The following is a 10,729-nucleotide window of genomic DNA, read 5'->3' on the forward strand; positions in this document are numbered from 1 at the left end:
CATTTCTCAGCTGGAGCCTGTGAGATCTGCCCTCCACCCTCTCCACACTCAGGCTGAACTGCTCCCCCCGTCCCCAAAAAACCCAAACTGAACTATCAGAGTTCTCTGAAAGCTCCATTCTCTCTGCCTCTGGGTCTCAGCGCATGCCTACCTGCCAGCTGCCACCCCCCATCCCCCACTGTACGACAGATTTGGCTGAGACACAGTCCCCTCCTTCTCTGGACTTCCCTAGCCACCTGGGTTTCCCCTGTGGAACTTACTGGAGACTTAGCATCTTGAAGGCAGCACCCAGGCTAAATGATCCTCTAGACTTCAAGACAATCCAGGGAGTGTTTGTGAACGAATGGAGGAGCCACCAAGTGAGAGAAGATACTAAAATCCACATATGGAGCCCAGCCCCCAGCCCGGGGCCCTTGCTCATAGGGGCAACAAGGAACACACCTAACACCTACAGCCAGGCTCCACATGGAAATCGGATCCACTACCACAGCCACGTAACCCAGGGCATACACAGCTACAGTGGCACACCTCATGTCAGATTCCAGACCCGACCCGAGCAGTGACCCAGCTCAGCAGGAAATTACAAAGGCATCATGCACACAGCTGGCTTGAGCATAAGCCAAACAACCCAGGCCAGTCCAATGGCCATCCTTGTCCACAGCTGACTTTCACCAGCCCCAAGATGGCCAATCGTCCTTTCTGCCAAATGCATAAGGGCCCATGGCGGGGCCAGGGCTGGCTGGCTCTCCCACACCTTAGTCTAGCAGCCCGCCATGCCATATCCCTCTCCAGCACGCACCTTCGAGCACTGAGAGCTTGGCACTAGTGTTGATCTCTCCCAAACTGTTGGTGGCTGTGCACTCGTAGATGGCTTCATCTCGCTGCACCCGCAACGGCTGGATCCGCAGCACTGACCCTGCTCCGTCGTCAAATTCAATTACCTGTAAGAGGATAGACATGCACTCACAGCCTGCTCAGGACCTGGGGACCTGCTCAGGGTCAGCTGTCCTCCTACTTCCATAAGTCCCATGGGGAGGGAGACTAAGAGGAGAGAATGTAGGACCACACCCTGGAGTAGGCAGACCCTGAGCCCTGCTTGCCCCTTCCCACCCGAGGACACACCTCGAAGCGCTGGGAGCTGACTTTCTTCCCCTTCTTCATCCATGTGATGCGTGGCTTGGGTTCCCCTGTGGCTTGGCACACAAAGGAGGCAACCCCTCCTGATAGTCCAGTCTGGTCCTCAGGGACTTTAATGAAGACAGGCTTGCCTGGAAGAGATGGAGATACCAAGTCACTAGGGCATGGTCACTACAGGCATGGCCAACACTACAGGAGACCGTCATGGTGGGGGTGGGGGTGCAACAAAGACCCTTAGAGAAAATAATGACACCTAACCCTTATATTTTGGTACTTCAAAAAGTTCATTGAAAGATTCATAATATCTTTTAATTCTATTTTTCCACGAACTTTCTGAAGTACCATCGTATAGTGCTTAATATGTACCAGGCACTGTTCAAAGAGCTTAACATTTATTAACTCTTAAGCATGTGAGGTGGGTGTTATAATTACATCTGTTTATAGAGAAGAAAATCAAGGCATAGAGAGGTTAAGGGATTTGTCCAACGTGACACAGCTGGTAAGTGGCAGAGCTGAGATCCAAATCTAGGTGTTCTGAGACTGGAGTTCATGCTTTAACCACTACACTCTTCCGTCTCCCACTCTCCAATCAATTCCAAGCTCTAGGACAAAGGGCATGCCGGAGAGCTGCCGGGCAGAGCCTCAGCACCTCCCTAACACTTGTCCCTCCCCCTGCTCTTCGTCTCGGTGATGGTACCTCCATCCACCCCAAGGCTTGAGTCAGAAACCAGGACTCCTCCTCTCCTCCAGCCCCCACATACCAGCAGTCCCAAAGGCCTAGACATTCCAGCTCCTAAGTGTCTCTGGACATCTTCCCAGGTGAATGCTTTCCTGTAATTCTGCCCCTCCCACCCCCACCCCTACTGACTTGGTTACTGTCTTCTGACAGTCTGGACATTTCCCCAAGGTGACCACAGGGAGCCAGGGGGAGGGGAAAAAAAGAAGGGGGCTCGAACATTGTACTGCCACACCCATGTCACCTTGGTACACAGCCAGGGCCAAGCCACAGCACCCACCCCTATGAATCCCCCGACCCAGGGTCACAGGACCAGAGAAACCTGAATCGTTAAGATGTAGCAATGCCTCGTTTAATCCTGACAGCAGATCCATTTCCTATTAATCAGGCCAATGAACAGCTCCAGGAAGGGCTAATACTGTGAGAAATAACCTTTCAGACCTCCTACTTAGTGCCCGTGAGCCCAGGCCCAACCTGGTCCCTGGCACAGAAATGTGTGTGTAATGACAGTCCTTCACCAAGCACCCATTCTGCACCAGTTACTTTATCTCATTTAGTTCTCCCTCGTTATTATCCCCAGTTTACATGCTCAGAGAAGTCAAGTCACTTGCCCAAGGTCACAGCCAGTGAATGGCACATTTGGGACTTGAATTCAAGCCTGTTTGACTCCAAAACACCTGGCACAAAACAGTTCACACCCAGGCTGGCTGGTTAGCTCATCTGGTTAGAGCACGGTGTTTTATCACTAAGGTCAAGGGTTCGGATCCCTGTACTGGATAGCCACACACACACACACACACACACACACACACACAAAATCAGTTCACATGGGATTGTAGGGTGTCTTGTCAAGAGCAGGGCCGAAGCCAGACTAAAAAAGGCCAAGGAGTGAGTGGGAGGTGAGGAGTGGAGAGGAGAGCACAGGTGACTATGTAAAGAAGGTTGGCTGACGGGGAAAAAAAGAAAGCAGCTGGAGGGGATGAGGGTTGGAGAGAGGTTTCTAAATTCTTGTTTCTTTCTTTTTTTGAAGATACGAAAGATGATGTTTAAATACTGATGGGAAATAGCCAGCAGAGAGGTAGAGTGTGCTGATCCAGTGGGAGAGGCGGGATAGCAGGTGAGGCAGAGTCACCAGAGGGGAGGGTCCGGGGGCTCTGGAGGGTCTGTGTAATTATTAAGCAAGTCACTCACCATCTCTGAGCCTCTATTCTCTCATTGACAAAGTAGTGCTATTGATACAGGGGTCTGTGCAGACGAGATGTGATGTCTGTAGACTGCTCGTGGTGGGCCTCCCATGAGGGCAGCCATCACTCTGGCTAGCATTATCAGTCTTTAATCCATAAGGTGGGCAGTACTATCATGCCCATTTTAAAGATGGGGAAACGGAGGCTCAGAGGGTTAAGTGACCAACAAGCCAGTGATCTGGGGGTGGAGCAGAGTTTGATCCAGCCTTCTAAATCCTAAATTCATCATGGGGCACCTACAGCCTCCCTGGAGAAGGGAAACTTGTGACCTACTGATTCTGCCCTTGGGGGGCAGACAAGGGCCACTGACTCGGGGAGCCAGGGCAGGGTGGGTGCAGGGCCAGCCCTGGTGGAGAAATACACACAAGCCTGGTGGGGCCAGAATGACATGGGGACACAGGGCTCTGGAACCCCTCAGTCTGTCTTGCCCTTCCCCATGCCCTCTGAAGGAGGCTTCAGACTCTCCCAGTGTATGGTTGTCTACAGAGCTGTTTGCTGCTCCTCTCAGACAGATCCTCCCAGAACTCTCCGCACTCAGGCTCCACTGGGGGTGCCTCCTGCTCCTCAATCCCCACAACCGTGCACCCCTCCTCCACACCTGAGGACCTCCAGACAGCAGCTCTGGCGCTCCATCTGAACTGCCACCGCCTTAGTCCAGACACCATCTTCCCCTGACTGGACACCCCACTGGCCTAACAAGCTGGTGTCCCTGCCCCCCTGCAGTCTTGCCCCCTCCCTCCAGTCTATTCTCTATTCAGCAGCCAGAGCAAAGTGACAGCCTCCCCCCTGACCAAAACCCTCCAAACACCTCCCACTTCTCTTAAACTGTTGGAGCTGGAGGGTTAGAACTGTTGGTTGGAGTGCCCCACTCCCACCCCCCACCCCCCAAAAAACACAAAACAACAAAAAAATGAAAACTATCATGGCAGACAAAACCCTGCCAGGTCTGACTCAACCGCTCTCCCCAGAGCCCTGGCTTTGGATCCCCTGGGTGAGTAATGTTCCCTGAGGCCTCAGGGCCTTTGCATAAGCCTCTTTATCCACTAACTCCAGGGAACCTCTCAGACTACCTCCTTACCCACCAACTCCTATCACCTTTCTGATCTCAACTTAAACACCATCTCCTCGGAAAATCTTCCTCTCTGACTCCCCCACCCCCCAACATTAGCTCAGTTCCTGGTTTTAAGCTCCCTGGCAGCTCCCTTGGTCTCTCATAGCACTGCTCACAGTTTGTTATGTACATGTGTGAGGTTATAACTCTTGCTCACAGTTTATTATGTGCATTGTGAGGTTATTACTTTTTCCACATTTCTGGTGAGTGTTTGATTAATAGCTGCTTCCCCGCATAGAACATAACCCTGGGCAGGGCAGACACCATGCCTGTCTTGTTTCCTGTCCTGTCCCAGCCTCTGACCCGGTTGCTGGCACACAGGGTGCAGAAAGAAAGAAGGCATGAGTGAGGAAGGAACACCAGAGGAGGGCGAGACTGCGGCACCTCACACACCACGGCATGGGAAGGGGAGAGAAACCCGGGTAGAAAGTCCCCCTCCAGCTCCTGCCTCAACGTGTCCGCGGCAGAACCCCGAGGCTGGAACCTGCTGAACCGGAATGGCCGGCGAGCGCGCCGGGGCGGGGCCTCCGCGCCAAACAAAGCGCCGGGAGCCTCCGGGGAGCGCAGCCAGGTATGGGTCGCGCGAAGGGGAGCGGCCCGGTGCTGTGCCCACGGCCTGGCACCCTTGAGGAGGCCGGGCGGGAGCCAGCGCCCGGCCCACCCCGCAGACCCGGCAGGACTGCTCGCGCTGGTGCGGCCCGGGGGCGGGACAGGCGGGTCCCCGTCCCCGCCAGGCCACGCCTCCGCTCCCCCTGGAAGCCTCCCCAACCCGGACGCCTCGCGCAGCACCCAGCCAGGCCCGCTCGTCCTGGCCCGAGTTCTGCCCGCCCTACCCCTTTGTTCACCAGAGGATCTCGGGGACCCCAGTCTGACCACATCTCTCCTCAGCTACTAATTCTGTCCTAACATCTGTCTCCCCACTCCCCTCTCAAGCTCGCTCCTGCTATCCTCTCCATGCTCACCTTTTTTACAACTTCAACAAGTATTCTTTGAGCACCTATTACGACCCAAGCACTGTGCTGAGAACACAGCCCGCACCCTCATGGACTCACCCCCCACCCCCAGGCACCTCCTTGGCCCTCTCACCTGTCCCTCCCCTCAAGGCGCTGCAGGAGGCTGCTCTACATCCCACAGCCCTTGGGTTTCCCATCCCAGCACTGATCACATCCCACAGTGACTGGTCAGGTCCCCAGGAGGGCCAGCAGAGCTAGGCCAGTTTGACCACTCTGTCCAGTGCCTGACGCACAGCTGGTATTCGGTGAGGGTCTGAACAGAACTCTTAAGACCGGACCAACAGGGTGCCATCTGAACACGCCAGGAAGGGCTTTCTGCCACAGTTGCCTGCTGCCACACAGCCTGACCCCACTAGTGGGGCTCCCTGCCCCCACCACACAGTGGTCATGGGCCACACAGCCCTTTGGGCAGCAGCTCCCAGTGGTGTGCCCTGGGACATCCTCAGGCAGCGCAGGCCACGGAACCCATGCAAGGTGGGAGGAAGTGACTTAAAAAAGGAAACAAGTGGAATCAGCCTGGGGCAGGGGGTTGGGGGGTGCACACAATTCGCAGGGAGGATGCAGGGGTCCACACTCAGGGACAGCCAAACTGTCCACATCCAAGGCTCCTCCATGGGGAGACTGACTGCTATTTTGTGCCTTCCCTGTGGAGTCCATATCCACACGTACACGAACAGAACACGGAAGCAGACGGCAGACACGGCGAGGGGAGGGGCAGGGAGGGAGCTCCTGGAGAGGCGGATTTCCCAAGGCCCTGAACAGCCTAATGAGCTGGGGACTCATTAATGAGCTCCTGTGACAGCTCCTGGCACCCCCCTGGAGAGAAGCCCGCTCAGAGACAGCCCTGGTTCTCGAGGACACACCACAAGGCCCAGGTTATGGCCTCGGATAGAGGGAGTACATACTAAGTGCCAGGTGCCTTGTCAAAGTAACCTCAGTTAACCTTTCCAGGTAGGAGTGACTACCCCATTGTGCAATAGGAAAACAGGCCCAGAGAGAGAAAGCAACCTGCCCCTGCTGGAAGTTCCACAAATGGCAGAGTCTAGACGGGGCCACCCGTAAGAATGAGGGGGAGGGCACTGCAGAACCTGTGTGCGGCACCTTGCCATGTTCCAGCTCCACAGGCTTTGGCGGGGAGAAGGGACCCAACACACACCCTCAGCTCCTCATGCCCATGCCCACCTGTATCTGCTGCTCCCTCCGACACACCCCTTCAGCCATCAGCATCCTTTTCTGGGCTCCTATGATTCCAAGTAACTGGGCCATAACTAGGGCCTCACTCCCAGCTGGTCCTGGGTCCCTGTCTCCGTCCTATGCTGTCTGCGGTTCTCACTGTGGCTCTCCCACGAGCTCCAAAGAAAAGCTGTCTGGGACGGAAGCGCATTCCTGCTCCCCCCTCCAATCTCACATCATTATGTAATACCCCCATCAGTAAATGCCCACTCACCCTTCAGGGCTCCCCTCTTCCAGGAAGCCTACCAGCTTCTTCTCAAGATGCTTAGGTCATTGCCTCTGTGCCAGTCCACCCCAGCCAGCACTGTCTGCCCTCCAGCCTGTGCCTCCAAACTGCGGGGCCTGCTGGAAGGCAGGCCTGTGTGGATTCTTCCTGTCCGAGCCCCTGACACGTACATGAGATCAGAAGAACCTCTACCTGGGCTCAGGACTGCCTCTGGCCTCACAAGCCTCACCTCCGGAGAAGCCATAAAGCCCTGGGCTGAGGGAACTGCACCAAGTGGGGGTCCAGCCCTAGTGCATGCCCAGGTCTCCCCTGGAGCTGACTCGGCATCGATGCTGGGGCCTCTGGGCTAACTCCTGGCAGCTGTCTGTCCACCCCCCTTCCCTCCGCTCCCCTCAGAGGCCAGGGCCCCCATTCATTTGTCTCGTTAAGAGGCCTATAGAAACACATTTGTCCGCTCTGCGCTTCACTGCTCCGGTCGTCAATCCTCCAGGGTGCCTGCCCTACCTTCTGCAGAAGCCCTGTCCATGTTTGGCTGCCTGCCCCTAGGTAGAAGTCTCCCAAGCTCAGCCCAAGACTACTGTGGTGGGAGGACAGATCCAAAAGTGTGTGCAGTTTAAGGCAGGCCTGTAGGACAGACCCTGATTCCTGGGGCCTGGGTCACCATGGCCCCCAGCCTAGGCTCTGGATGCTCCATGTCTCTCTGCCTGGGAGAGAGCCAAAGTCACCTGAAACTCCTACCTTGGCTGAGGCAAGATTTCATCTTCTTTAGCCGGTTGCTGCCTAAGAAACCAGCAAGGAGCTTCCTGGATTCTGCTCTAAAAACTGTTCCACCTTGGCGTAGGGGTCCAGACCTGGCTCCACCGCCTCCCCCTCACTCCTCCACTACACACCACACCCTGAGCTGGACAATGGCCTGAACCATCAGGACTCTCAATCCTGGGACAGACAGATCTGAAGCAGCCAGCCACTGTGCCACACAAGGGGAGCACAGAGCTCCCCTGTGACACAGGCTCCTGGAGGAAGTGATGGCTCGAGGTGAGTGGGAACAGGTAAGGTGAAGGGCATTGGGAAGAGTGTTCCAAGCAGAGGAAACAACAGGCACAAAGGCCTGGACGCTGTTCACAAGAGCATGTGAGCAACTGAGAGAAGTCAGCGTGGCAGGAGTGTGGGTGGAGGGGGACAGGGAAGGATGAGGTTGGCAGAGGCCTGATAATGCAGGGCTGGAGAAGGGTCAAGAACCCTAGACTGGACCCCAATGGCAATGGGGAAGGGGGACAGAGATTTTAAACTGAGGAGTGGCAAGATGAAATTTTCATTTTGCAACATGACTGGACTGTAAGGGAAGAGACTGAGGCAGGGAAACTGTCAGGAGGCTGCTGTATGCAAGAGCCGAGCAGGAGCTGAGGGCGGCCTGGAGGAAGGCAGTGGGAACAGCCACAGATGCATTCCAGAGATACAACAGAATTTGGTGATGGATTAGACAGGGGCTATGAGAGGGGGAGGCTGGGAGGAGGCCCAGGTTTCTGACTTGAGTGACCAGGTGGGTGGTAATGCCATTCACCAGGAGAGAGAACATGGGTAGATGAGCAGTTCGGGGGCATGGGAGTGAGGGGTACAGCTTGGGGCGTGTTGGGTCTGAGGCAGAAGGGGGAGGCAGTTAGTTATTCTCCCAGAATGTGTTGTCTCAAAGCCCACAGAGACTACCCTCCCCCTGACCTACAGCTCTTGTCTGCAGGCCCTGAGAGTGTCCAGGCTGGGAGAGCAAGGACACTGCTTCAATGTCCAAGGGCTGCTGACCACACCTGGACAAGCCTCCATCTCACAGCCAACACCAGAGTCACACCTGATGAGGTCTTCCACCCCAACCTGCCTCTGCAGACTCAAGCTCTCTCCCACCAGCCCCAGCCAGGCCTGGGATCACTCCCACCCCCTTACACAATTCCCACCTGACTTCTTCTCGTCCAGGCCCCCAGCCCCCTCCTTGCCTGGCTCTGCCCCATTCCACCCCACCCAGTGTCCAGCCTCTGAGGACTGAGGGTGGGGCTGCTCCAGTCCCAGCCCCCCTAGGATCGGTTCCTTAATAATTAATGAGACATTAGGAGAAAGGGTCCTGGTGGGGCAAAGGGAGATATCTGCACCCAGAAACTTGGAGGGGGTGGCGGGCCCTATGGCCTGTTGACCCCAGGGCTCATCCCTGGTTGGCCCTGCATCACCTCTGGGCTCTGAACGGGCTGGGAACGTCCCCTTCCCCCAGGGACCTTGGCTCAGACCTGGACTCTCCCCCTCAGCCTGCAGATTGGCTAAATCTGCCCTGTGCCCCGCCTCCCGCCAGTAACCAAGCAGTGGTAACCATGGTAACGGGGCGGGCTGCGGCCAGTCTTGTAGTGCCAGGCAGGGGGAAGGGCAGCAGGAAAGGGACCAAAGTTCAGAGTTGGATCTGGGTAGGGGACAATTCCACCCTGTCCAACACACACACACACACACACACACACCACACACACACACACACACACACACACACACGCGGACGCTGGACTTCAGCTTCCTCTGGCCAAACACAATCCTCCCCTAATTTCCAGGGTTGAGGGGCTGGGGGGAGGCAGATGTCCCTTTGCTTTGAAGGTCCCTGGTGAAAGGGGAAAAAGTAGCTCAGCGTCCTTACACTTGGATCTTGAGGATCTAGCCCAGGGTAAGAGCTATGGGTGGCTCTGGCTTCTGAGCCCTCCCCAGACCTGTGGATATATCCATACACACTCTCTGTGTGCTGCCCTCCATTCCCACACTGGCCCCCAAACACAGCTCAAACTGCCTTCTGCACAAATCTGCAGTGGTGGACACAGCACATGCCTGGGCACATCACACAATGACCACATGAATCCAGGACATCTGTCACCCCAACCCCATAAAAAAGGGTCACCCTACCCTGCAGTGCCTGAGACACACAGGCATTCCACAGAATGCTCCTTGGAAGCAGTGGCGCCAAGGTACTCCTTAGAGAGAGGCTGTCCAAGTGGGAGGGGTCTCTAGGACAGAAGGACTAGAGAGGTATCTGGCCATCCTGTCTCTCCTAGTAGCTGGTCCTGTCCCTATCCCAGAGTCCTACTAGGAGGAATGCCACCTCTTGACTGGGAGATCTGCACCTTGAGAGGTCAGACTTACTGTCACCATGGGCGCCTGCCACCAAACCAAGCATCACGAGTGCAGGCACAAGGGGCACCATCGTCCTCCCTGGAGCTGGCTCAGGGGCCATCCAGGGCTCTAGCTCCACAACCAGCCACAGCCCAGGACAATCAATCTGTAATGGAAAAAAAGGGCACAGCAAGTTAGCTGATATCCACCAGTGTCCCTATGGTCCACCCATGCTGCTTCCTGGCCCCTACTCATCCTCACTGACCAACCAGAGCCTAGTTCAACAGATCTCCCTTGGACTATGCAATGACCATCCAGACCTCTGACCCCTTTGACCACCCAGGCACCTCACTGATTCCTCAGTGCCCACAAGGACGACCCAACAATCAATCTATAGGGAAAGAGAGTGCAAGAGGCCTTCAGGTCATTCTTTAAACCTGAGTAGGGGGAATAGGGAGCTACTGAGAGTGGAGGAGTACAGGGATGTTCCATTCCAGATCTTGAGCTTCCAACTCACCCCATAAGGGGACAGGGACACAGGGTCAGAGAGACACAGAGACACACAGGTGGGGACAGAGACTGGATAAAGACAAGACAGTCAGAGACAGAGAGCAGTGAGGAGCTAGGCAGACCCACACAGGCCAGGGATTCCAGAGTCCCTGGGGGTCTGCTGGTACCCCTCTTCTCCCCAGCAGGAAGGAAGAGGCTGGAGGCCAGAACCTCCCATGCTTAGAACACAGACTTGTTAGGGCCGGTCCATGGCTCACTGGGAAGAGTGTGGTGCTGATAACACCAAGGCTCCGGGTTCGGATCCCATATAGGGATGGCCGGTTCGCTCACTGGGTGAGCATGGTGCTCACAGCACCAAGTCAAGGGTTAAGATCCCCTTACCGGTCATCT

At 55.9% G+C, this 10,729-nt stretch overlaps 1 protein-coding gene across 1 annotated transcript; it reads right to left on the bottom strand.

The window, feature by feature from the left end:
• Positions 1–799: 799 nt before the first annotated feature.
• On the bottom strand, positions 800–9,988 carry LOC103583046 (receptor-type tyrosine-protein phosphatase F-like; the record flags this gene model as incomplete). The annotated part of the gene is made up of 3 exons (XM_008564465.1): positions 9,860–9,988; positions 1,123–1,268; positions 800–941 (listed from the first exon to the last, which is right to left on the bottom strand). Coding segments are annotated over exons 1-3 (379 nt in total), but the record flags the coding sequence as incomplete, so codon positions are not given.
• Positions 9,989–10,729: the final 741 nt, after the last annotated feature.

Source organism: Galeopterus variegatus, unplaced genomic scaffold (assembly GCF_000696425.1).
Source record: "Galeopterus variegatus unplaced genomic scaffold, G_variegatus-3.0.2 Scaffold19281, whole genome shotgun sequence".
In the NCBI taxonomy this organism is placed as follows: Eukaryota; Metazoa; Chordata; class Mammalia; order Dermoptera; family Cynocephalidae; genus Galeopterus; species Galeopterus variegatus.